Raw genomic sequence first — 24,757 nt, forward strand, 5'->3', positions numbered from 1 at the left:
AATGTCTTATTATTATTATTATTATTATTATTATTATTATTATTATTATTATTATTATTATTATTATTATTATTATAATTATTATTATTTATTTATTTATTTATTTATTTTTTATGGTAATAACATGTTAATGATCAAATAACATATCTTTCAGTTTATACAGTGTCATATTATATTTTACATATTTACAATATAGCAACATTTATTTTGGGGGCACTTCATAAGGCTAAAAAGTACAATTAAAATTTTTGTTTTCTATCTAAAATAACATGTTACACAATAAGGGCAAATTGTGAAGTGGAATGATTTCATCTTTATTCTTTTCTAAGTGTCACTTCACAATTTCACAGATTTTAGTCATTAACTACAACATGGCACACACTTGCTATCACACTGCCTACACTGCTTTGTCAGAGTGAGTAATTATATCATACTGACATCAGCTTATGTGCAGTGACTCATGCATATTTTTTCATGTATGTGCGAGCACAGTTAAATTGCAGCTGCCTCCTTAAAATGATTTAATCCGGTTAAAAGGATTTACAATTAATCCAAGAGGGCCCTACATTTTGACACTGCCACATTTTAGCACGTCTGTCTTGTAATACAGCATGTTTTGTTTTGGCTGTAAAGGTATGGAATTCAGCCTCTGTAAAGATGGCGTGTACTGAAACTAAACCAAGGCTTGGTGTTTATGTAATATTTTTTTTTATTGTAGTGGAAAATTACTGACAATTCAGCTAATTTTCCCTGATATATATTTTTTTCTTTTTAGCTCAAAGAGACACTAAATAAGGCATTGTGAGATATAACAACTGGTTGTTAAATACATCAATATAAATCCTGTTTGCATCCAACCTAACTTCAAGTCAAAACAGTCCTGTCCCTAATAATGTAAACTTTAAAAACATCTTCCCTGAATTTACTTGTCATGAAACAACAACCTAGTGTAGATCAATTAGTATAGAGATTTGTGTTTGCTCCCTTGTTTCTGCCATATTAATTTGTCTGTTTGTACTGATTAATATAGATTATGTCTTTTATTAAACCTTCTTGATCAGATATATGAGGAATATCTGACAAGAATCATTACTGTAACAACATTTAACACTTGAGTTGCAACGTTTTACAAATAAAATATACTCAATTCTTTTAGGGTTTATAGTGATGGACCAACATGAAGTAGCACACAATTGTGAATTGGAAAAAAAAAACCTGATATGTGGTTTATAAATTATTTTACAAATACAAATCTATAAATTGTGATTTGCAGATGCTTTTAGCCACATTTACCATAGTAACTCTGGAGGAGCTGCACAGATCCACAGTTCTGGTGGGAGAATATGTTGTTAGTTGTGTACAACATGAACCTGAGTTTAAGGGAAGAGCAGCTATTTCTGAAAGAATTAGACTGCAGTGTGCCACAAGCTATGAAGAAGACACCCCTGACATGGGGATGAAGGTGTTCCGGTAAAATAAGATCAAAATTGACATTTTGTCCTACATGCCAAATTCTATGAGTAGCAGAAAACAAACATGAACTAGAACATGTTATCTCCATGGTTAAGGCTGATGCTGGCAGCATCATTCTGTGGGGATCATTTTCTTCAGAAATGACAGAAAACCTGGACTTGGTTGAAAAAATAATTACTTAAGAAGCCCAGATGTCTGGTGATTACAGACATCTGTTAGAATTGCCAAGTCAAAGTTCAGATCTAAATCCAAAAGAGAATTAGTCCCAAAATTAGATACTCTCTAATTTTGTCAGCTCAACAAAGGACTGACTCAGCTACTCTGAATGTAACTGTCTATTACATGAAATCTTAATAAAAATATATTGACTTTTGTGGTGATAATTTAGCTAAATTTTGAGACATTCCAAGGTCATAAATTCATTTGCTTTACTTTCTAAAACCGTGGATGAGGAAGAGACTCGTTTATGTGTGATCTGACATCTAAAAAGAATCTAAATTCAATCACAACTAGATCTCTCTCAGACGTCCATCACATCTGCTTTGGTGATTATGGACATGAGGAAAAACAGGCCAGGTCAGTGAGCACAGCCAACCACGGAAAAGTCAGATGCAAAAAGAAAGGCAGGACTGGCAGTGTCCAGTGGATAGCAGGCATATGCATTAAACTACTGAAATTTTACTGACAATTTGGCAGCAGTGGAAACAAGAAGTGAAAGCAGATCCAAAATTGAACCTTTTAATGTATCTGTGTCATATAGGATTTAAATTACCCTGCAAGTTAATACACCCTTTTGTACTTTTTTTTTAAACTGAGAACAGGCTTTTAGTGTTTTTTTTCTTTTGTTTTGTTTACCACTTCTTCTAAAGCCAAAAGCTTGTGTGTGCTTTAGTAACAAGAAGACAGATGGAGTGGGCAATGGACTGAGCATAATTAAGTTATAACAGAACATCAAAAAAAAAAAAAAGGCACTTTCAGGGATAAATTTAATCAAGAAGGGAATATGAAGTCAAGCCAAAATTATTTCCTTTTAATACAGATGGGAAAAAAAAACAAAAAACAAAAAAACTGGCTAGTTAGTGAAAGCAATCTGTATTTCTGTGTGTGGTGTTATTATCCAACTGAGTTCTAAATAGGCTAATTAACATTTTTCTGTGCTATTATTAACCTTGGTCTGACAATGCCAGTTTTTGATCAGAAGAACCTAAATGCAGGTTGCGGGGTCGAATAAGACAACACTATTAGAGATTATTTATTGGATGTGGGACTCCTCTTTTCACCGGGACAGCCCGTTTCATCACGAGGGCCATCATCTGAGTGAACCAGCTGCTGGCAATGCATAATTGTTGCCATAGAAATGGTGTCCAGGGAGACAGCTGTGGCCTTATAGCAGGAGCCGCACAGCACACAGAAGGTCATTCCTCACCTGAGGTACGTTTCTTTGGCTGTCCATTTCAGACTGTTTCCATGCAACAAGTCTAAAGGTTTAAAACATCTGTGATCAGATGAACTAGGCCACATTTAGAACAAACACATTCGGGCGATTGTCTTTGGTTTCCGAAGAAAGCTTTCTGATTGTTCTGAGTCAATCAACTGGATTGGTATTTTGACATATTGTGTATTGTATTTGTATATTGTTTTTTAGCTAAAAATGATAGCAAAACACAGGTCTTTCTGCATGGAGTTTGCATGTTCTCAGCATGGGTTCTGATAAGTTAATTGGCCACTTTGGCCACTTGTTCAGAGCATATCTCACCTTTCTCCCAGTTACCAATGGAGTAAGGGACCAGTTGTTACCTCGCAAGCATAACAATGGATGGAAGGCTAAAAAAATAGCATAAAATTGCCGATGTCTACATATTTGTCATTTTCTTTTAATGCATTCCAAAAAGTTAAAGCCCACAGACCAAATCTTCTTAGGAAAATATGTTAGAATAAACTTGCTCCTACATCAGAGTTTCCTTCAGCCTAACTGATCCACAGCTGAGTCTGGCTTTGCATAAATGAGAATGATTCAGTCTGTGAGTAAAGCTGCCACAAAGGCAGAGCAAACGTACATCCCTGTTTTGTCAAACCAAAACTTCTATGTATTTTTGGGGGATCTTTGTGATAAACCAACACAAACAGATACATAATTATTAGGAAAAGGGAAATAACAAAACATGTTGTTTTGTTGCTGTTTTTTTTTTTTTTTGTACATAAATACAAGTCTGAAAAGTGTGGTCTGCATTTCATGTTCACCCTACTTTTACACACTACAGCAGTGCGTAAATCCATCTCAGTATTGGTACAGCTGTTGATTGAAGGCCTTAGAATTTTGTAAGAGAACATTTATAAACAAGCTTCACCATGCAGACCAAGTAACACATCAGACAAGTCAGATGGAAAGCTGTAGAGAAGCTTAAATCAAGGTTAGGTTATAAAGCAACAACCCAAGCTTTGAACGTATCATGGGCTTTTCTTCGCACCGTAATACAGCAGTGGAAAAAGCATTCCACTCCTGCAAACCAACTTTTACAAGGTGGTGCAGCTAAACCTACAGGTCTGCCAAAGAACAGAAAAATCAAAGAGGAAGTCAAGAAGCAAAAAGTAACTCTGGTCAGAACAGTGACACTCAACATAAATCCAAAGCTTCAATGGAACAGTTTAAATTAAATAATATTCTCATGTCAGAAAGGCCCAGTCAAAGTCCAATCCTTTTTTGAAACTGAAGCGAGAACTAAAAACTGAGGTTCACAAACATTGTTGGTTTAATGAGAGTAAAATTGGTATTTTTGTTCTGGTATTTCCTGGGATATGAACATTTTTGGAAGGTGCTACATGTCAGCAACCGAATTAAACACTTTAATCCATATAGAGATAGATTAGAATGTATTTGTTGATTTATGACGTTGCCATTCATATAAGCCTATAATGTTTTAAAACAGAAGCGACTGTAAAGTTCTGGCAGAATGTGTGATAATGTCTCCATGCTTCATGTTGCCAAGACAATGGCTAACACATCCTTGCCATCTGGGACCAAGTGGGGAGGAAGTATTTGTGAAACACACAAACAAATCCTTATTCATGTCATGGAAGAAACAAACATGTATAGCTATAAAAATAATCTACATGATATGGCCTTTTGTGCTTCCTTGCCTTTGTAAAAACATTAGAGTTGCTCAAATGTTTGCTTTCGTAGAACATAGCATAGCAAGCAGCAGTCCCTGAATTACTTCTTTAATCTCAAAAAACGAAATCTTGATCAGGGAATATCATCCAAGACATTTTAGCTAGTAAACTTGTACATAAGTAATTTTTCCTGATAGAACATCTTAAGTAACACGAGTAGCCAAATTGTTTGTGCCTGTATACTGAGAAATAAAAACATACCACTTTTCGATAATGTTGCTTCTCTTGGCGGAGTGCGACCACTTCCTGCTTTAGTGCCCTGTTTTTTTCCTCCAATACTCGAAAGCGGTTCACATTGTGGACTGCAGCATGTCCCACACCTTGCTGAGATGAAAACTCACTTTTAGACTGAAAGAAACAAAGAAACACAGAAATTAGTTCTGACAGCCAAAAGGCTTTTAATTGGCTACTGTGATACTCCAACACAGACGAATTGGGGATGCTTAAAACGAATTAAAGCCCATTGAATAATGACTGCTAATGATACAATTTTATTTTACTGTGATTTTTAAAATAAATAAAGCACCGGCGAACACATGCAAATATAGTTTGCAGCACCTTTAGGTATATTTTGTGTGTTTTTGATCATCTTTTGAATTTTGTCCATATCTAATGTTATTTGAAAAGTAAGCCACTGTCTAGTAAAAATAACCTAGAAGAAAATGTATGTAAACTGAACAAACAAAAGAGGTTATTCATGAAATCCTAAGACCAATGGAAAAAAAAAGGAAAGAAATCTGAGCATTAACTGCTGAACAAATAGGCATTTAGCTAAACATTTGAGGAAAGGGGGGACATGTTATTTTCAGTTCTGCTTCCAGCAAAGCAGCTCCATCCTATGGAGCTATTATAAGGAAAAGGATTACCAAACATGAAAATGCATTTGCTGCTGCAAAGTCAAGTTCAACTTTTGAACCTCAATTGGATTTTCAAACATCTTTTTCTGCTTAGAAACGTCACTAAAAGGAAAGATTTTTCTCTAAGCTAAATTGAAACACACTTGAGTCCTGTGTAGAAATATAAAATCAAAACTCTAAAAAGCATGTTGCCGCCTTCTCCAAATAATTGTGGATGGTCCTTTTGCACATCAAAGAAAAAAAAAAAATCTGAACAACTTACCAGAACGCAGTATTTGGAATCAAATTAGGCCAGAGGCTATAACTTCACAAATTTTCTAATCTCTTTGAGGCCAGCAGAACTACAGATGGAAAAGGAGTTATGGATCGATTTGAATGAGGTGTAAACAAGTCCAACTCAAGGTAGTTGGAAGAAAACCTATGATAGAGCACTCTGTGTGACTGTGTGTCTGGCTGAAGAAATAGCCATAATCTTTGTGCTAATTATGGATATGAAGTTTTGCTGCAGCAAAGTTGCTTTTGTTGGCATGCAGATGCTCTATAAAGTGTACCAACTCTGTTACAATTTAGGATTTTGAGACTAAAACCAGATTGAGTATGATTAATCATTGCCTAACTTCTTTCACCTTTATGTTTGACAAATTGTTCACAAATCAACTGAAACACAAATTTCTGGCTGCATAACAGGCTACAATAACCTGGTTGTAGAAGTACACAGTCCCTTCATACTGAGTACAGTCGCAACTCTGAATCTGCAAAGGAATGACTTCATCAAAAGAAATTAATCTTGAGTCCAGACTTAAGTCTGACAGAAAATGTGTGCGATCATCAGGAGGGATTTGTGGACAATGAATGTCCTCACAGTACAAAGGTAGAAATGTAAAAAAAATCTTTATAAGGTGGGTTTGACAAACAATGTCTGTCTTGGTAGAATTCTTAAAAAGAAGATGAATGCTGAAATTTAATGGAAAAAGCTCTAGCACTTTTGTTTCAGTTAAGTTTTTTTTATGCAGGCAATATGACTTTCTGCCCAAAGGTGGCGTGGGAGGAACCAAAGAGCAGTAAATAATCATTTACTTTTTTTTCTCCACTGTCAACACATCCATGCCCAGTATGAGAGATTGTTGCAAAGTTAAGAACTTGATGCAATACACTTTCTAACGTTGCTACATGCCTATTCAGGTGGAGGAATCGTTGCAAAATCAGAAACTAAATGTTGTGTTTTTATTACTTTTAAGCAGAAAATCCTCTTAATTTTTTTTTTGAAAATATCAGTCTATATGCAGTTAATCCATATAATTTATTTCACCTACTGAAATAAATCAAATGAAATGACTTTATGAAAATGACTAAATCTATCTGTACAATTGGATTTAACTTACTGAGTATTTAAGAATTTACACTGGGTCGTTTTTCAAGGTGTCTTAAGATGACATAATTTGTTGAATTGAATTTTTCTGATTCATTGCATACTGTTAGCAGAATAGATCTGAGTAGATGTTTGGTTGTGTGTTTGCTCACAGAGGGATACGGTGTAAGGCGACATTCACACAAGAACCACCTCTACTTTGCTTTTCAGTTTAATTATGTCAATAAATATGGAAAACCTTAGTCCCAAAAATCTGACATTTTTATACGAGTGTGTATACCTATAAGAGCCATTGCATTGCAAATTTGTAACATAAACATGAAGCTTAATCTGAAATCTGCCAGGAGATTACTCTTATTTGCTATCTGAACTGTTTAACTAAGCTATCTTAGCACTGCCAAGGTATATAAAGAAAGGATTATCACTGAAGACAAAAGAAACATTTTGTTCTCTTTGAACTTCTCTTACTAATAGAAAGTTTAAACATTAGTCTAATGAATCAGTTAACATACTGCCACAGTTTCTGGCACATTGCTGAGCTAATAACATCCATTACTGACAATTAGCCAGACTTGCTTTGTCAGAAAAAAAAAAATCCAATCGAAAAAAAAGAAAAGATGTTCTTCCTGACAGCAAGATTCTAAAGCCTAGATGATGGACCTCTTAAGCAGACAGGAAGACAGCAATGTCCACCTGCTCATTCAGCCCACTTGCCAAGCAGACAGGCTAACAGATCCTACGCCTTGCAAAATAAGGCACTAATCAAATGGATTTTAGCATCTGGCTGCCTGGACTATGAAGCAAACACATCATCTCTAATCAGTGACAGCCACTACATCTAAGACAGGCATGATTCAGAGCAACGGCTCAGGGCCTGTGGATGGAGACGGCAGACACCGTGACAGAAACCACTCCTCTGTGTCAGGGAAGACACAGTTGTGCCATCCAGTTGAGGACACATCATCTGAGTAGAGAGCAAGCTGAATCCTTGACAGGAGTTACATCACAGAACAGGACAATGACACAAATGTGGACTATGGGATCCTTAAACTGCATAAATTGCCTTCGTTTCCACTGTAAGTTATATAGAGGGGAGACAAACAAATAAAGTGAACAGTACTCTATGCAGGTATGCTTACATATATATATGAAAATGAATGTTTTTATCGACATAAAGTTGTTGTTTTTTTTTACAAATCTGTCCACAAGTTTGTATTGGAAACCAGAATCTTTAATAAAAAACATCAACTACTAATATCCAATGTTTTGTAACTTCTCACAATGTGACAAATTATCTGGCAACCACGTCAGTCCCTCTATGACTAGTGTACACATCATCTGATTGGTTCTTCAGGTTGCTTAATACCCCAGTGCCAAAAAAAATCTGCTCATTTCAAATTGGTTCTTGAAAATGACAATAACTTCACGGAGCTTCAGTGGCCTCCAAAGTCAGCTGATATAAATCCAAAACAGCATCTTGTCGATGGGGAAGAAGAATAGTTTTGCTTATTGGATGAGCAGCTAATAAGTCAGCAAAAACTGAGTAAAGCCTTCGTGCTTACCATGGTACGACCTAAACCGCTGTTGTAGCAGCTACTGAGTCACAGTGAACTATCCAATAAGAAAATCATTGCCTTCTTAAAAAAAAGTTTGAAGGTCACAGTAAAAATGACCATAGATAATGTAAACAAACACAAGGACTTTGGGAATTATGTTTGTTTGGACAGATGAGTCTAAAACTGAATTATCTAGACATCATAACAGAGAACATGTTTGGCATAAATGAAGGTGGAAGTGTCATGGTTTCGGATGGCTGGATACAGGATCTGGCCAGCTCAAAATTGTAAAATCCATCATGAATGTGTATCAGAGGGTGATTGAGGAAAATGTGAGACCACTTAAACCAAAATCAGAGGGCGGTGAACGCCTGTAGAAAGGACTTCATTAAAATTATTTGAGCTAAAGAAGGCAACAGTATTTTCCCTAAGAAAACTATTTTTTAAAACAAGATTATTTTTGTTGTTTGAGCGCAATTAAATCGCTCTCTTCTCCAGAGATTAAAAACAAGGTTAGACATCATTATTTGAACACTTCTTAAGTACTGAAGTAGCGTTTTTTAACCCCAGGGTTTCCCACAGTGTATTATAAGCCTGGCGGCCCGCCATGCTTTACTAGCCTCGCCGCCAGGCTAAGCGTTGCTTGTTAATGTTTCTAGGAAAAAATAAATAAATCACTATTTTTTTTTAAGTCGGGCTGCAAGCGTCTCTGTTGCTCTGAGCATTTCACTAGCAGAGCAGATTTATTCCTAAATGATAGGTTTGTAGTAGATATGTTTGTAGTATATGCATTTAAACTCGACAGCGCGCGGACTAATCACACAGCTGCCTTGCGCGCTGCCGCTGCTTTACCTCAGCGGGATCGCGTGCGCCTCCTTTCACTCAAACTGGACACAGGCTGACCTGTATGCTTACATAAACCTACTGTGAGGAATTATGATCCTCTGGAGAACTCTAGGTAAGAGTTTAAAACCCGCCGCGTTAGCTCTGGTTGCGCAGCTCTATGTGAACCGCAGGAATAACTTGTAGCGAATTCAGAGGTGCGCGTTGTGAAGTGGTGAGAATGATTTAACTTTGTGAATGAACAATTATATGCGGCGTTTACACCTCAATACTCTACCTAGCATGTGGCTCTGTGTCTGTCTTCCCTGTAAAGTTTATGTCTGTGGCCGGAGCGTTTATGGATAGACCAGCGCTAACCTCATCATGCAGGTTCAGCCTGGTGTGGAGCTTTCGCTCCCTCCGGTCTGTAACGCATCACACTGATTTTATATAATTGTATTTTTTATTTTATTTTTTTATTTTTCCGGTTACACTTTGCATCAAACCATTTCAAATGCGTTGTCTACTTAAGGCGCGCGGCTGCACGGAGATCTGCAAAACTCGTCCAGAAACTCGACCAACCAGAATAGTTTCTGTGACGATTAAAAACTCAACAGACATGAAATGAAAGAGCTACTAAAGCCACATTAGCAGCATTGAATTAAATCTACCATTTGTTGTGCATCTCTGCGCAGTGCGGATTACCTCATCATGCAGGGCGGTCCAAGGCTGTTTGAGGCCTTGAGCAGACTTTGACTTAGGGGCCCCTCTTGCTGCTAAAAACATGAGCACCTCTAACAGCTTCTGTGTTAGATTTAGTGAAATATATGAGAAAGGAGTAGTTTAATTGGCCAGCCTAAAAAGCAATAATCGCAGTTTACTAATTTGTGTAAATTCAAAGGTTAAACTCACAGCATCAGCTTGTTGGTATGGTAACAAAACAATCTAACTATGAATATTGTTCGTTGAAGTTTTACAAAGTAAACTTGCCAGCTCCTTAAAATCTTGGATCTAAATGCTAAACAATTTAAAAAATTTTAATTTATGCCTTAACAATTGAATCGAATTTAACAGCATCGATAATCTCAATAAACAAGTGTTACATTTACGTATCTGTGGTCTGTTTTAAAATATTAGCGTTTATGGGGCCCCTGAAGCCCTTGGGGGCCTGATGGATCTGCTGACTTAATTTGGATTAAACAGAATTGCAAATTTGTTGTTTTTACACTAGTTGTGGGTTTAAATAACATTTCACTGGAGAGGTTTTTCCTCTCCAGTGAGGAAAAACTGGAGAGTTTTTCCTCACTGGAGGAAAAAACTCCAGTGAGTTTTTTCCTCCAGTATTACAGGTAATACTTTTCCTGTAAAAGGAAAAGTATTTTCCTTTTACTTTTCCTGTAAAAGTATTACTTTTACAGGAAATGTAAAAGTAATACTTTTACATTTTCTGTCAACTTAACATCTTTTAATACAAAAACACGGTAGACCGCCGGCGGACCGCCTCGACGCCCCGACCACCGGGCTTAGCAAGTTTTCTGGGGGAAACCCTGAACCCAGTGTTGGAGCCTCATATGAAGGCTGCCCTGCAGAAGCTCCATTTGGGACATGCTGTGTGACAATGAATTCACCTTTACTTTAATGTCATATGGGACTGGGACATGTAGTTATGTTCCTTTATCATTGGATAGAAGCAGCCTTAAATTAACAGGTAGCCACAGTGAACAGAAAGTTATGACTGGACTGAATGGGCCATGTTTTAGAAGAAGGGTAATTATGTGTGTGAAAACAATTGTGAAAATTAAGTCGTAAATAGTTAATTTATCCAAATTATATAGGTAAAACATTCTAGAATTATACCAGCATCAGACTTTTTCTACTATGAAACTCTCATGACCTCAGCTTAGTATTGCTTGTTGATGTTTTATGCTGTTCGTCTTTGTAAAGTTCAATGCACCCAGTGTGAAACTATACAAGTTAGTTTTTCTTTTTTTACCATCATGTCTTTTTGAGAGGACATTGTTCTTGTGTTTACCATCCCCTAAATGTCAAAGCTGAGCAGAAGATGCACAATCACCAGAAGAGATGCAGTGTGTGCACTGCACAAAGGAAAGTCAGCAACCAAAACAGCTGATGCAAGGACACGATTACTGCTTTACTTACTTCAGTGGCATTTCAGAGAGACCTCTGAGATGCACATCAGCGGTCAGGGGGCGTACAAGAACAAAGTCAGGCATCGAGCTGGGACTCACTACTTTTTTAGTCAACTAGAAGCCTGCTCACATGAGAAACACACAAGCAGTGCAGAAAAACGGGAGCACCAACGATGGAGAGTTAGGGAATACATTATTTATTTAAAGCAGACTGGAACTGAGGAGCCTGAGGTAAGAAAGCAATGGTACCTATTTAGGCTTTTTATTAAAGCACTGACTCCTAAAATTAAAAGTGATCCAATTTGATAAATCATAACACTTTTGTTTTTAATATTCAAAACTTTACATAATAAAACAGTTTTCCTGGAAGTTCTTGTAGAATATGTGACATTTTAAAGGATTTTTAAGTTAAAAAAAAAAAGCAAGATTGCGCAATGCCAACTTATTTTGAACTGTAATACCTCCCTCTGGTGTCTGAGTGCTGCAATTGCATGAGGACTGCTGAGATGCCAACTTGGAATGTGCAACCCCAAATCTAGATATTAGAGATTATTTTTATTCTGTCAGTATATTCATGCACAGTTTTCTTTTGTTAAAATAAAAAATGAATAAATATTTCTACTTTCCAAGCACACAGCAGTTGCATACCTAGTAAAAGTACATAAAAACTAGAAGACAAACAGAAATTTAATAAGACAACTGTTAATATATTTGTCTGAATTGATAGCAATAATAAAGTTCCTACCTCAAAAGCAGTCGTCCCTTTGTCCCAAAGGACTCATCCCTCCTCTTATGCCATTAGGCGTCACAGACAGACGCAACACCTCTGTGTGAGTGCTTCAGTTGCTGCTGGAGCTGGCTGGATGTGTCACTCAAATACAAATCCCCCAAAACTGTTACCTGGCTGGTGCTTTCACACAAAGTCTGATCTGTGAACGTATTAGCTGAGGCTTCATCGCTCAGCTGTGCTGTAAACCCTGACTTTTTCCTCTATCTCCTGCTCCCACATGTGTACTCACTGTTCAGCTGACCAAAAACAGCATCACACATGGCTGCTTTCATTTAAACAGGATGTGTAAATCTGCTGAGCAGTGATGTTTGAATCATTACATCACATCAAACAGCCGTTTCTCCCTCACTTTATGTAATTCTCAAACATGCAGTGGCTTGCAAAAGAATTCATGCCTGTTGAACTGATTTTATGTGATAAAACAGCAAAGACTAGTGCGTAGTTGTGGAAGAAAAATAGCACATGGCTGTGATGATGATTTACAAAAATAAATCTGAAAAGTGTGTAATGGATTTATTTTCAGTCCCTCTGAGTCAAAACCACTGGTCACTGCAATTACTACTGTAAGTCTTTTAGGTCCACCTTAAACAGCTTTGCACATTTACAGAAAAAAAACGTTCTTCTGTCAAATGAGATCAGGCTGTTTGTTTAGATGGAAAGCATCTGTGAACGTCACATTTTAAGTGTAGATTATACCGTATTTTACGGACTATAGAGCGCACCTCACTATAAGCCGCATCTACAAAGTAAAAAAAATAAATAAAAATGGAAATGTACATATATAAGCCACACCCAACAATATATCTTTTTCCTCCCACTTCACTATTATGCCCTACATTGAATTGCTCCATCACGTAACACCCCATTGACTACAATGAAGTTTGTGGTTCTAAGGTGAAAAATGCTTTAGTTTTTTTATTAAAATCTCATAATATCTGTACTTTTTTGTAAGATGTGAAGAATATGTATGTTACCCATATTTAAATCTGAATTTAAGTCACAGTTTAAGGTTTCTATCTACTCAACAGACAAATAAAAAGAAGCTACTGTACTAAACGTATGTAAAATCCAACATCCTGATCTCATTTCTGCTTCTAGCTTTAGAGCATCATGTAAATACAGTCTCGGTGTTCATGTTCCAGAACATAGCCCACAAATAAGCATCCCACTGCTTTCCTCACTTCCTCTAAATCCCTAAGAGGGCTAAAATTAAATCAGCGTGCTGGTTTTAGTGAGGTTACATCAGCAGAAAACTCTCTGTGTGTTCTGTCCATAGCTGCTCTCTGGCTAACACGAGGGCAGAGCGCAGGACAGAGGGCAGGGCTGAAAGGAAAAGACACCATGACAGCGTGAGCAAGGAGAGGAAGCAGAGCGAACGCTCTGTTCTACTCTGTTGCCTAGCAACACTTGCTTGCTGTCTGTTCCTATCTTTATGGTGGACGCATTACTTGCTGTAAATTGGTTTCCAGGCCTGACATGAGGCCCTGTGAGACAGGGGCTCTGGAACAGATGGAAACTGGATTGGGCAGAAATAGGCAATGACCCCTTTAAATATGCAGACTGCTGAAGGCAAAGTGTCATTTAACTACGTGAACAATCTGCTGCCTTTACACCACATCACAGCCTGACCTTCCCCCCCCCCTGGATTTTAAATACTAAAGTGAGCATTTAAAGACACGCTGTCCTCTTCTGGGCACATCTGCCTGTTGGTTTGTATTGGGATCATCCCTGTTTAAAAGACGGGTGGGGTAGCAGACGATGGGATTACATTACAGAGTTAAAAACCACCAGAACAAACAAACAAACAAAAATCAGATAAGAAAAAAGTTACTGTGGCATCCTAACTTCATCTGTTAGGTCAGATCATAACGGATAATGAGCTGAGCTACTAGATGTTTGAAGATGATACATTACAATGTCACCAGATGGCAATAAACCTATTTAAGTGCTGAGCAGCTGCATCAAACAAATCAAGTCATAGATGTGGCATAACTTTCTTCTGTTGAATAAAAACAATATTTTTGGACCGAAAGAGAAACAAGAAACAAGATTCAGTACATAGCTTAAATTATTACAACTAAAAACTATGGAACAGACCCGAAATCTAGGTGTAGCAGTGGACCTAGGCCTAAGCCTTCAGTGACACATAAAAACAAGTTCCCACTCAACCTTCTTCCACCTGAAGAACATTTCCAAGACAAAAGCAATTTGAAATGCCTTGTTGCTGAAACTTGAAGCAGCATTCAGCTTTTATGCTTCACTAACCTGGAACAAACTTCCAGAAAACTGCAAAAATGCTGAGACACCAAATTCCTTTTAAAGCATGGCAAAAAAAAAAAAAAAATTATTTTAGAGTTGCTTTTGATTAATTTTACCTGTAATCACACCACTGCAATCTAATCTTTTTTGTTTCATTTGTTGTTGTTTTACGTTTTCATAATGTAAAGCACTTTGAATGGCCTTGTTGTTGAAGTGTCAGTTGGCATTATATTGCTCCTATTTATATTAATGTTCACCTTTTGAGTTGTATCTTTGCTGGGATAGCAATGGTGGCTATATGTTACCTTGCCCTTGATGTGGAGGAGATGCTGGTGGTGCCTGTTTCTGGCCCCGATCATAGCAAGCTGTCTTTGGATCCACTGCAACTCCCTCTGAGATTCCCTCAGCAGATCTTCCATCTTAGTGCTGGTTGTTTGATCCCTCATTATCTCCTGGGAGACAATTCAAAAATATTACATTGTATATGCTCTGAATCCCAGAATAACACACATATGCTTTTGAAATTTGAAAAAAAGATATATATATTTATTTTAAGTTGCATCTGTTTGAGACAATTTTTGGTTTCGGGGAGAAAATATAGTCAGTTGCCATTAACGAACTGATCATACACTGACAATTATTCTGGATTAAATGTCCTTTTCTCTAAATGAACCATTAAATATGATCAAATGTTACATGTATTTGGCCACATTGTTAACATTTTTCTTGACTCTTTCAAGTTTTTGAAAGCTTTAGTAGAATTTTAAAACTCTAGAGTGCTGTAAATATTTATTAAACCGATTTAAAAGAACTATTTCTACAAACATCATGTATACATTCACAATCTAATGCTTCAAATCGGTTTCAAAGTTGTTCTTTTCACTTTGCATCACTTCAAAATCAACCATCGTCATACAGTCAAATTCAGTTCTGATTAAAAGGCAGTTCAACACCTCTGTATCACATAAATAGGTCTGTATTGGAACTTGATGACATGCTGTGGCCTTCAAGGCTGCAGAAGTTCTTGGGAAAGTAAAAGAAAAGAAGAGTATACAAAGCTAATGAAAGCAACCGCTCCATTAATGACTTGATCAGAAAACATACACGGCTAAATGCAGAAGCAGTGGGCCAGGAATACTTTCTATGGAAAAAAAAACAAAAAAAAAAAACAAGATAAGACAAAGTTAACAGCAGTAAAAATGAATGCAACAACACTAATTTACCTTTGTGCATAAATAGGAATAAGCAAATAAAAAGCCTGGACTGAGGAAAGTTGGACAATGTCTACAGGGACAAGAAGGTAACAACAAAACCAGGCTATTTACAAGCTTTAACAAAAGGATGTTTATTTATATCTTTATTCATCAATTCTATACTCAATGTTAAACACAGCTACAATAAGAAATAGCTGCAACAAAAATGCACCGCATACAAAACTTGCTAATGATTTAAGAGAGACTTGTGCAGCACCATCATCTTCCATTACCTTAGCCAACCATTCTTCTATAACTTAAAAATAAAACATGCTTAGATCCAAAAGTCAGTCCCGAGAGTAGAGTCGTCCGTAGACTCAATCCTAAATCACACTTGTAGTTTAACATTATTCCCTCAAATTCTGAGTTTGTCAGAATGTATTTAGATGAACTGGGAGTGGAAGTGTGTGGAAGTGTTCAGTGACAAAGAGAGAGCTTTATTGAGTTATGTAAGGGAGGATTACTCATCACAACGTGATGACAGGAGGAGCATCAACCTTAATCAGCAGGTGGTAAATCCCCATCTATGTTGACCTGGATGTACCTTTATGCAAACAAACACTCGCTTGCACTCATGAGTTCTGAGCTTACAGCAACTACACAGTAGAATAGTTTCACACAACAGTAAGAAAGCTAAAATGTAACCCGGAGTTATGATTAAATTTAAAATCAAACTGAATTTAAAATTAAAATTGTACAATGAAATAATCTGTGGAGTTGTGCAACTGTTTTAAAGAGTTTTATTTTTCCCCCCATCACTAAAACTGATGAAATTGATAGTAAGATCATCAACAGAGCACCATTTAATGGAACTGTCAAACAATGAAACGTTGGTAAACAAACTAAATTATTCAATTTCCTCTCTCTCTCTCTCTGAGCACTTTATTGTCTCCGCCACATGCTTGAACAGATTTTCTGTTCTGACTCACCTTGGACAGCTTTTATTTCCTTGCAGGGGATTTGGGAGGAGGAGGGCAAACACAAAAGCAAGGGAACATAAAGCTTATGGGTCCTACAGTGTCATGCAGTGAAGTCCAAATCTGTCAAGACCTCTGTTAGCTCAGTGATCAAAATCAAAATCAAATCAAATTTTGTTTGTATAGCACATTTCAGCAGCAAGGCATTTCAAGGTGCTTTACATAATTAAAAAAAACTAAATAAAAACAGCATGTGACATTGAATAAACAGTAAGAAAGAGAAATAGATTTTTGAAGAAAAAAAATGATGATGCCAGTGTTTCCATTTCAAATGTATAAAAAATGAGAGGAGAAAGCTCCCATTATATCAAAAATGTACTACTGAGAATCACATTGTCAGTGGGAAATCCCTCTCATTTCAGTTAGACTCTTTTCCCAGACAGAATAAAAATATGGCAAAAGTTGAAAAACTGTTTGTTGGAAACTGAAATGGTTTTGTTCAGTTTAAAAGACAGTTTCTAGGATATATAGAAAAGAAACAGCTCTGCCCCGTGAGTGATTTTTAAAACGCATAACTTGGAAGGTCATATGCTGAAAAAAAACCATGTTTAATATTTGGTCAGGTAAAAGAGCTGGACTGTTCACAAGTGGAAAAGTGCGATACAACCAAACATCCTAACAGAGTATGACATTATTTCATTTCAGTCATTCATTAAAAATTCTTACCCACTCAAAATAGTCCTTAATTTCTCTTCTCTAGTGGATGATGTCATTTAGTGATTTCTCCTTGCATTGGTCCTCAGCATTGTCCATCCTTTCTTAAATAAGAAAAAGAAAGAACGCCTAAACAAATATTCACAAAAGACTTTGCTGCCTCTTTGATTGCAGTTGTGTTTCTGAGTGCATGGCTGTCTGTCGATGTATTTTGGTCTCACTACCTCTCCTGAGGAATAATTGAATTATGATTCAGGACTTTCCCTTACCGTGTCCTTTTATTCTGGACTGCCCACTGTGTGTCCATATGGTCCACTTAACAAGAGAAAGGACACTGAAGAGGACTCACAATGACTAGTTCACGAAGCCAACCTCTCACCTGTGCATGAAAGAAAAACCTCTACAAAGTGCTGCATCCTTATGGTGTTCTAAATGAATATCATTTGTTAGGTAAAATATCCTTACATATATCACAGGTAATATACCGACTACTGTCTTTGCATTTTGTCTGCAACCAAATAAAATTTGAATTTCTCTCCTTAATTCCACTTGGGTCAAGTTGTATTGCCCTTTTTATTTTACTCTAATTGATTAATGTTCTAATGTTTAATTTGTAAAACCTATCAGGTTTATTGATGATATCATCGGTTCTTTATGATGACCCTTAAAATAAATAAATATACCGGTACTTGTTTCCCACTAGGTGTAACCAGGGTGACTTTTGTGTTGGAAAGTTTGTACATTTTTTTTCTGCTTCCATCCTTTTTGATTCTTCAAAAGTTACTCCATGTTGCCACCGATTTTATCTTAAAAATCGATTGGGCTGACGATAATATTTCATACGTTTTCATCAATACAGTGCATCGACACACTTATCTGTCACAAATTTCACATCGTTGCTGTAAAAATGCATGGAAGAGGAGACTGTGATGTAGATATACTGCAGTACAATATTTATTGAACATAAAACAAACAGTGGATGGGTAGTAGAAAAGCATCAGTACAAGTCAGGTTGAAAGAAAAATACATTTCTGTTCCTCTAATCTTTAAAAAAAAAAAAAAAAAAAAAAACTATATTTATAATAGTTTTGTAAATGAAATCTAACTATTCTCTTGCATGGCTCCAAACCTCTTCAGACATTCATCCAAGATATATTACCAGCTTTAAGAAAGTGACAGCACACAGGGGAATGACGTTTATTATATCGACTATAATATTTTAATAATCCTTTAAGCCAGACAAAAGTGTTGTCCCAACACTTCTCCTCTTCCTTCCAGTAAATGTGCAGCTGTTTCAAACTCCAGTGGGAAACTCTTGCTTTGAGTCGGCTTCAGGTCTCGTTCCATCAACTGAAAACAAGAAAATTAAGCACATTCCTGATCAGGCTAGCTAGAGACATTTGTGGAACGTGTGACAAATTAATTCTAATTTATACACAAAATGCATTCATTTCTTTAATACTAACCAACTCAATTACTGCTTAATGAAATTATCAAGAGTGGTGTATTCTTTCTCTAGCCTGGACTGAAAACCTGAAGCAAATCATGGAGCTGAAATGAAACAAATGGTCTGCTGTTGGACAAGAAAATGCTCCATTACCTCATAGGAGGTCATCTCCAGTACCTCACTGATGTCATCTTCTTGTTCAGACAGAGGCGTGTTGATCAACATTGCAGCTTTGGCCACATATGGATGATAATGCTTCTGCAGTGTCTGTAAAATGGGAAACAAGAGACTGTTGAATGTCCCATGCGAAACCGCCACAGCACAGGTGTCAAACTCCAGTCCTCAAGGGCCGGTGTCCTGAAACTTTTAGAAGTGACTCTGCGCCACACCTAAATAGAATAATTAGGTCATTAGCAAGGCTTTGGAGAACTTATCTACACAAGAGGGAGGTAATTAAGCCATTCCAGTGTTTTGTACCTGTGGCATATCTAAAAACTGCAGGACAGCGGCCCTTGAGGAGTTTGACACCCCTGTGTTACAGGAATCTATCATGGTTGGACAATTTTTCAGTAGCATTAGATAATAAAGGCTGCATGACCACACAGTTTCTACCACTGTTGTCTTTTCTAGGCTTAAATCCAGAAATGTTTCCATGAACCCATAAGGATAAAAAGATATAGAGAAGGGATAGCTGGTTGTTATACATAATGTAGCTCATATTTCCCCCAAAACTTAAAAGATTACTTTTCAAACCTTACCAGGTTATCTGGAATATACTTTGTACTTCCTGAAATTTTCAAGGAATTTTCACTGGTTAGATTCTTATAACCTATATTCCTGAGATTTGTTACATAATTTCCTGGAATGAGGAAGTTGTGTTTCAGAACTTTCATGCAACTTACCGTCCTGAAAATGGCTACTTTTCCAGATTTGTGTTTTACCATGTAGTACTACCATTTTTTCTAGAATTTTTTAGAACTAAAAAGAAAATTTATGACACACCAGTCAATCATCCATATAAAAAACAAGCTATTTTTGTTTTTTTCTGTCAAAGCACACCAGCTAACACGTCCATCTGCAACAGTTGCACCCTTCTTCTACAGCATTTGGAGCTTGTGTATGTCACCAGTCTGATTTAAGAATGCTGTTTTAAATGACAGTCTGTTTTTTTAACACAGTTTCAAATACCATTCATTTTATTTAAGTACTTCTAAGTTGTGATGCAAAAGAATTAATAACACCAGCTGATGATTTAAAGTCCTGACAGTGATTATAAACTGAGTTTTTAGCATTATGAAAAATGAAAAAAATAAAAATAAAATACAAATACAACATGACTGATGACACTGAAAAACAACAGGATGAGAAAAGAGAGTCAGTTTGAACAATTACACTGCTTGTTCTTTTCTTTAGCATGAAAATTATTTTGTAACTTTTTTCTTCCGAGCCGATTGCTTAAAGCTGCCGAACCTCTGGGCCCAGTTTGGTGCGAAAACTTACCTTAATTTCCCACAAGCTGCTCTCTAAGGCATGACAAAGAGCTGGATCCACTTCCTCCATCACATACGGATCTTTAAGAAGCTCTGTCAACGTGAACAGGAACGACTAAAATTAATAATTATAACCTTTGTTGTGTTTAAGAAGCACTGTGCGCAATAAGCAAAATTCCTATGCATCGCTTTTAACAGTAACAATTTAAAGTTAAGAGCAGACCCAAGCAGCCATAAAGACTAAATGTGACTCACCATCTTCTGAGCTGGGCTTGTGAATCAGAACTCTGCAGGACGGATGGCGCCGGATCAGGTTGTAGATGAAAGGCAGCACTATGAGAAGAGCTGTGGGCGGAGCTGTAAGGGCCAGACGAGCCAGGCGTTTGGCGAACGCAGCCACCAGGTAGACTGGCAGGTGACTGGAGAGGAGCACAGACGTTGCATACACTTAATGAAGTGTGAACTTTACCTGTCGTGTTTTGTATGGGCAGAAACACACAAATGAACAGCAGCAAAGAGGGAATGGTGTTACCTGGAGCTAAGAAAAAGATTAGCCAGGTGAAAGAAGCGCGCCCTGTACTTCACATGGAAAACAGACGGCTCGAGAAGATTATACAACTTTTTGTAGAAATCAGGATAATCTCTGTAAACAAAGCGAGAAAACCAAATGAAAGAGTTTACATTTTAATGTGTCATTTAAAGATGAACTCAATTAGCTTTTCCTTGCCATTTCTGCTACTACTCAGTGAAAGAAACTTATTTGTTTTTATACGATACTCACAGATTGTGCTGATGGATAAGGACAAATAAGCCATTTAGGGCCAGCAGACTGATCGCCCCACCTATTAGAACAGAACCACAATAGATTTATGTTTTTCATAAACGCAGTATATTCACTTACTCCTTTTTAGTCTTAGTTTGTTAAACAAACCAAAAACGAGAATCTGCTGCAGAACATCTACCATTGCTTTGTTATAAACTTACCAACATCATAGGCAGCTGTCAAAAAGTCAATCATCAGAGTGGGTTTGCTCATGTGAGGCAAGATGGAGTCATGAAGGACCACTAAGACCTTTTTATACATGCTGTTGGGCAGCTATATACAGAAAGAGAGATTTCAAAACACAGTGAGACGAAGTAAGTAATCAACAAGGTCAAAATGTTAACTGTGCACTCTGAAGATTTACCTTATACTTAAGAAAGCCCAGCCACATTCTCTCAAAGGCACGTTTGTGATCCTGAAGGGGAAACAGAGAATCACTCTGCTAAGTCGGTACAAATTTAAGACAAGCCGAGGTAAGAGTTTAAATATTTCACTTACATGCAGCTTTGCAGCCTTCCAATCCTCATGCTTGGCTGGAAAAATCATTTCCGGTTAGTGATATCCAAGAGTCTCTAAGAGCATTTTTCTTCTTCTAAATAGTGACTGGTTAGTAAAAACAATTCAAACAGACCAGCTGTCAACTCTAACTACAATACCACTTACTTTCCTGTTTGACCATAAAGTTGGTAAGCTCGGACTCCTGGCTCGGCATGTTGATGTTCAACATGAGAGTGAACACATTGGACTGATATACAGGCAAGACAGCCTAAGAAGAAAAAGCTAATTCAAATAAGATAAATCACAGTAAAAAAAAAAATGTCAATAATGAAAGATGCAACTTGAAGTTGACAGTTTCCCACCCCTTTGCTTTTGTTCATGACTGTGGCCACGTTTTCACGGATGAAGCTCATCACATAGTAACGCACGTCTTCCATCTCAAGGAACTCCTGGAACCTGGAGATCAGCAGGGAGTTGTCCGAGCTCTGAGACAGAATGTTGTGCACCACGGCCTGTCAGCCAAAGAAACCCAAAATGTCAAACGTTTCCTACACTCACAAGGATTTTGAACTTTTTATAATAAGATGGGAATTCATTGACATTTGCAAAGGAAGGTGTGACATCTTAATTAGCAATAACAAAACTGAAAAACTCTTACTTGGATCAGTTCTCTTGGGAAGCTGAAGTATTCACTCCAGTCCAGGTCTTCCAGAGGATGCAGTCCTTGTTCAGCAGCAAATTTCATCAGGCAGCACAGCACACTCTCCTATATTCAGACATAATACATTGCTGCTTAAATTGCTGCGAAAAATAACTTTCTGCCTTACAGATTTAATCAGTTGTATTTTTATTGCTCATTCTGTCACATTTTAACATTTACTTTACTCAAAAACAAAATTGTGACAGCCAAAAGTAACTAAAGTAAGTCATATTCTGTGGTAAGCAGAAGGTGTGCATTATGTTACATCTGGTGTAAATCTAACATGTCAAACAAAGACCATCATCAATGCTAACAAGATTTCTGCTTTTATAAAATAAATAAATAAAATTTTCCAAACTCCGAAGTGATCTCACCTTAACTTCATGCGTTTCATGGTGGAGATGCTCGAGCAGTATCTCCACACAGTTGTTGTAACGATGACGCATAAAAATCTTGTACTTCTCATCTGGGCTGTGCTCACCTGAAGTAGAGTACGTTAGAAAAAGAAATTACAAAACTTCAAGGCCCAATAATCGGTGATAAGTGAGACAGAGCTACACCCTACAGCTCATTTGGAGATGCGAAACCAATCAAATCTAAAATTTGTTTTGTCACATTTGACTAATCATATATAATCAACAAACACATAAGAGTTCACTCTTTGCATTTCCTTCTTATTGTTATATCAATTTTTTTTGCTATATTCTAAACTTTACATCTTAAAAATGTGACTAATCACATTAGTTCATCAAAAAAAAAAACTGCACTACTGCAGTTCCATATTAAATAAAATACATCAACCTTTGACTATTATCTACCAAGTCAAATAATCTCTTCCAAGCAGAAAACACCTCAACAAAACCTCTAACAATTCCTTTTAAATAAATATAATATATATTTTTTCTTCATGGCTTTGTCTTTTGCTGGGATACAGTGGCCTATCTTACTCACTCTTCAAAATAATAAATCTCAGAGAACAAGGCATTCAAGTATGACCAATCCCTATAATGGGAGCAATAGTCAGAAAGTTTGAAACTACTGGAACATTGACAAACAATGCAAAAGCCTTTTGTATCCTATCATCACAAAGCATTACTTAAGCACTAGTCTGACTTTATTGGAATACTTTGCAGGTCAGTTGAGATTGAACTTTTCAGCTATAAACACTCTAGGTGCATCTGGAACACAAAAACAAGAAGATGTGGCAGAGAAACTCCAGTATGGTGGAGAGTCTGTGATGCTAAGGGCCTGATCCATTGAGAGGGGAAAAAAGAAAAAAAACAGACAGTTTCCCAAATGGTCTTCAGAAGGTTTCATAAACTCAATCCACATGCTTCCAAAAGATCATGATAATTTCATAACATTACAACGATTTATTTCATATCTTGGAGGCAGCAGCTCCCACCAGTTCAACTGTTTAATTGAAAACTTTAGATCATAATACTTACCCTTTATCGCCTCATCCTCACCAGGGAGCTTTCCAATAAATAGATCCCGTCTCTTCAAAAGTGTACAGAACAGCTCGCAGCAGGCATCAACAACGCAGATAACGTCTTTCTCTTTTTCTGACTGTGTACATTTTGGAAGCAAACGTGGACAAGCATGCAGGCATTAGCTCAACGAAACGTGTATGCGGTAGATGTTAATGTTTGTTGGGTGTTTCAAATATTTTCTCACCTGAAGAAACTCGAGAACGTCAAAAACATCGTTGGCATGTTTTCTACTTTCAAGTATACGCTCAACGATACTTTCAAAGTCGATTTTGGTCTTTTTTACATTTGCTTTAGAACTCACGTTGCGCTTTTTGGCCGGCGCCATGTTTGTTGACTGTGTGGTGCGTTCGCGTGTCCACCGGAGAATAGGACAAAGGGCTTACACAAAAAACAGACGTGAATCGCAGTTTGTGTCGCGAGGACTCGTCGTGACCTCAATCTAAATCGAGAAATATTGAATGTGAGGGAAATCCTTCAGGATTTCCGGATATTATTCAATCATATGTTAGCTACATTTGCTGCAAGAAATACTGGAAGTTACCAAAAAATGTCGAAAACAATATACGGACTGTTATAATTGGGGTTTTAGTGCAACGCTCGCATACCTATTGTGCATTTTGGTGTGCAAGTGACTTAATTTGTCTATGTGGCTCGTCAAATAAACCGCGACATCGGTCAATCTGCACAACAAAATTCCAGACCAAACTGCTCATCTAAATTAGACCGAGTTTGACAAATAATTCTGAAAAACTAAATTGCATGGTGTCTCACGGGAATGACATTATTTAATAATGCTTTTAATAAATATGTCCAGACTTTAAGAGTTATTATTCATTATTTATGCGTATTTATTGAACATTTTAAATTATTCTGGAAAGTATGTTACAAAAAATGTTAAATCTCTACTTCTGATGCATTACAATTTGGTTTTTGATAATTATTTTAAATAATTGTAGGTGACCATTTTAACGACAA

At 36.9% G+C, this 24,757-nt stretch overlaps 2 protein-coding genes across 13 annotated transcripts in view; both read right to left on the reverse strand.

Moving 5' to 3' along the window:
• Positions 1–17,545, reverse strand: part of LOC103473595 (RIMS-binding protein 2-like) — a 68,637-nt gene extending 51,092 nt beyond the window's left edge. For 6 of the 12 annotated variants that reach the window (XM_017307874.1, XM_017307872.1, XM_017307877.1 and 3 more), the window contains exons 1-3: positions 17,344–17,542; positions 14,753–14,899; positions 4,846–4,992 (exon numbers count right to left, since the gene is read on the reverse strand). In XM_017307874.1, the coding sequence (XP_017163363.1) occupies positions 4,846–4,992; positions 14,753–14,893 (288 nt within the window). In that variant the 5' untranslated portion in view covers positions 14,894–14,899; positions 17,344–17,542. Of the gene's footprint in view, positions 1–4,845; positions 4,993–14,752; positions 14,900–15,933; positions 16,103–17,343 lie in introns of those variants that run through there. The other 6 variants (XM_017307882.1, XM_008423937.2, XM_017307873.1 and 3 more) reach the window with 5 other exon arrangements.
• A 716-nt stretch (positions 17,546–18,261) lies between these two features.
• noc4l (nucleolar complex associated 4 homolog) lies at positions 18,262–24,567 on the reverse strand. The gene is made up of 15 exons (XM_008423953.2): positions 23,967–24,567; positions 23,738–23,858; positions 22,664–22,770; positions 22,248–22,355; positions 21,952–22,101; positions 21,755–21,857; positions 21,590–21,624; positions 21,456–21,506; positions 21,253–21,364; positions 21,050–21,110; positions 20,801–20,911; positions 20,524–20,687; positions 20,279–20,361; positions 18,932–19,045; positions 18,262–18,681 (listed from the first exon to the last, which is right to left on the reverse strand). The coding sequence occupies exons 1-15, from the start codon at positions 24,105–24,107 to the stop codon at positions 18,562–18,564; spliced, it is 1,581 nt and encodes a 526-aa protein (XP_008422175.1). The 5' UTR covers positions 24,108–24,567; the 3' UTR covers positions 18,262–18,561.
• Positions 24,568–24,757: the final 190 nt, after the last annotated feature.

This window comes from Poecilia reticulata, linkage group LG12 (assembly GCF_000633615.1).
Source record: "Poecilia reticulata strain Guanapo linkage group LG12, Guppy_female_1.0+MT, whole genome shotgun sequence".
Classification (NCBI taxonomy): Eukaryota; Metazoa; Chordata; class Actinopteri; order Cyprinodontiformes; family Poeciliidae; genus Poecilia; species Poecilia reticulata.

Coding starts and splice junctions, on each gene's coding strand:
- noc4l (XM_008423953.2), bottom strand. CDS start 24,107: ATGGCGCCGGCCAAAAAGCGCAACGTGAGTTCTAAAGCAAATGTAAAA. Junction 21,507..21,589: donor GGAAGGCTGCAAAGCTGCAT/GTAAGTGAAATA, acceptor TTTCCCCTTCAG/GATCACAAACGTGCCTTTGA. Junction 21,111..21,252: donor GACAGCTGCCTATGATGTTG/GTAAGTTTATAA, acceptor CTGTTCTAATAG/GTGGGGCGATCAGTCTGCTG.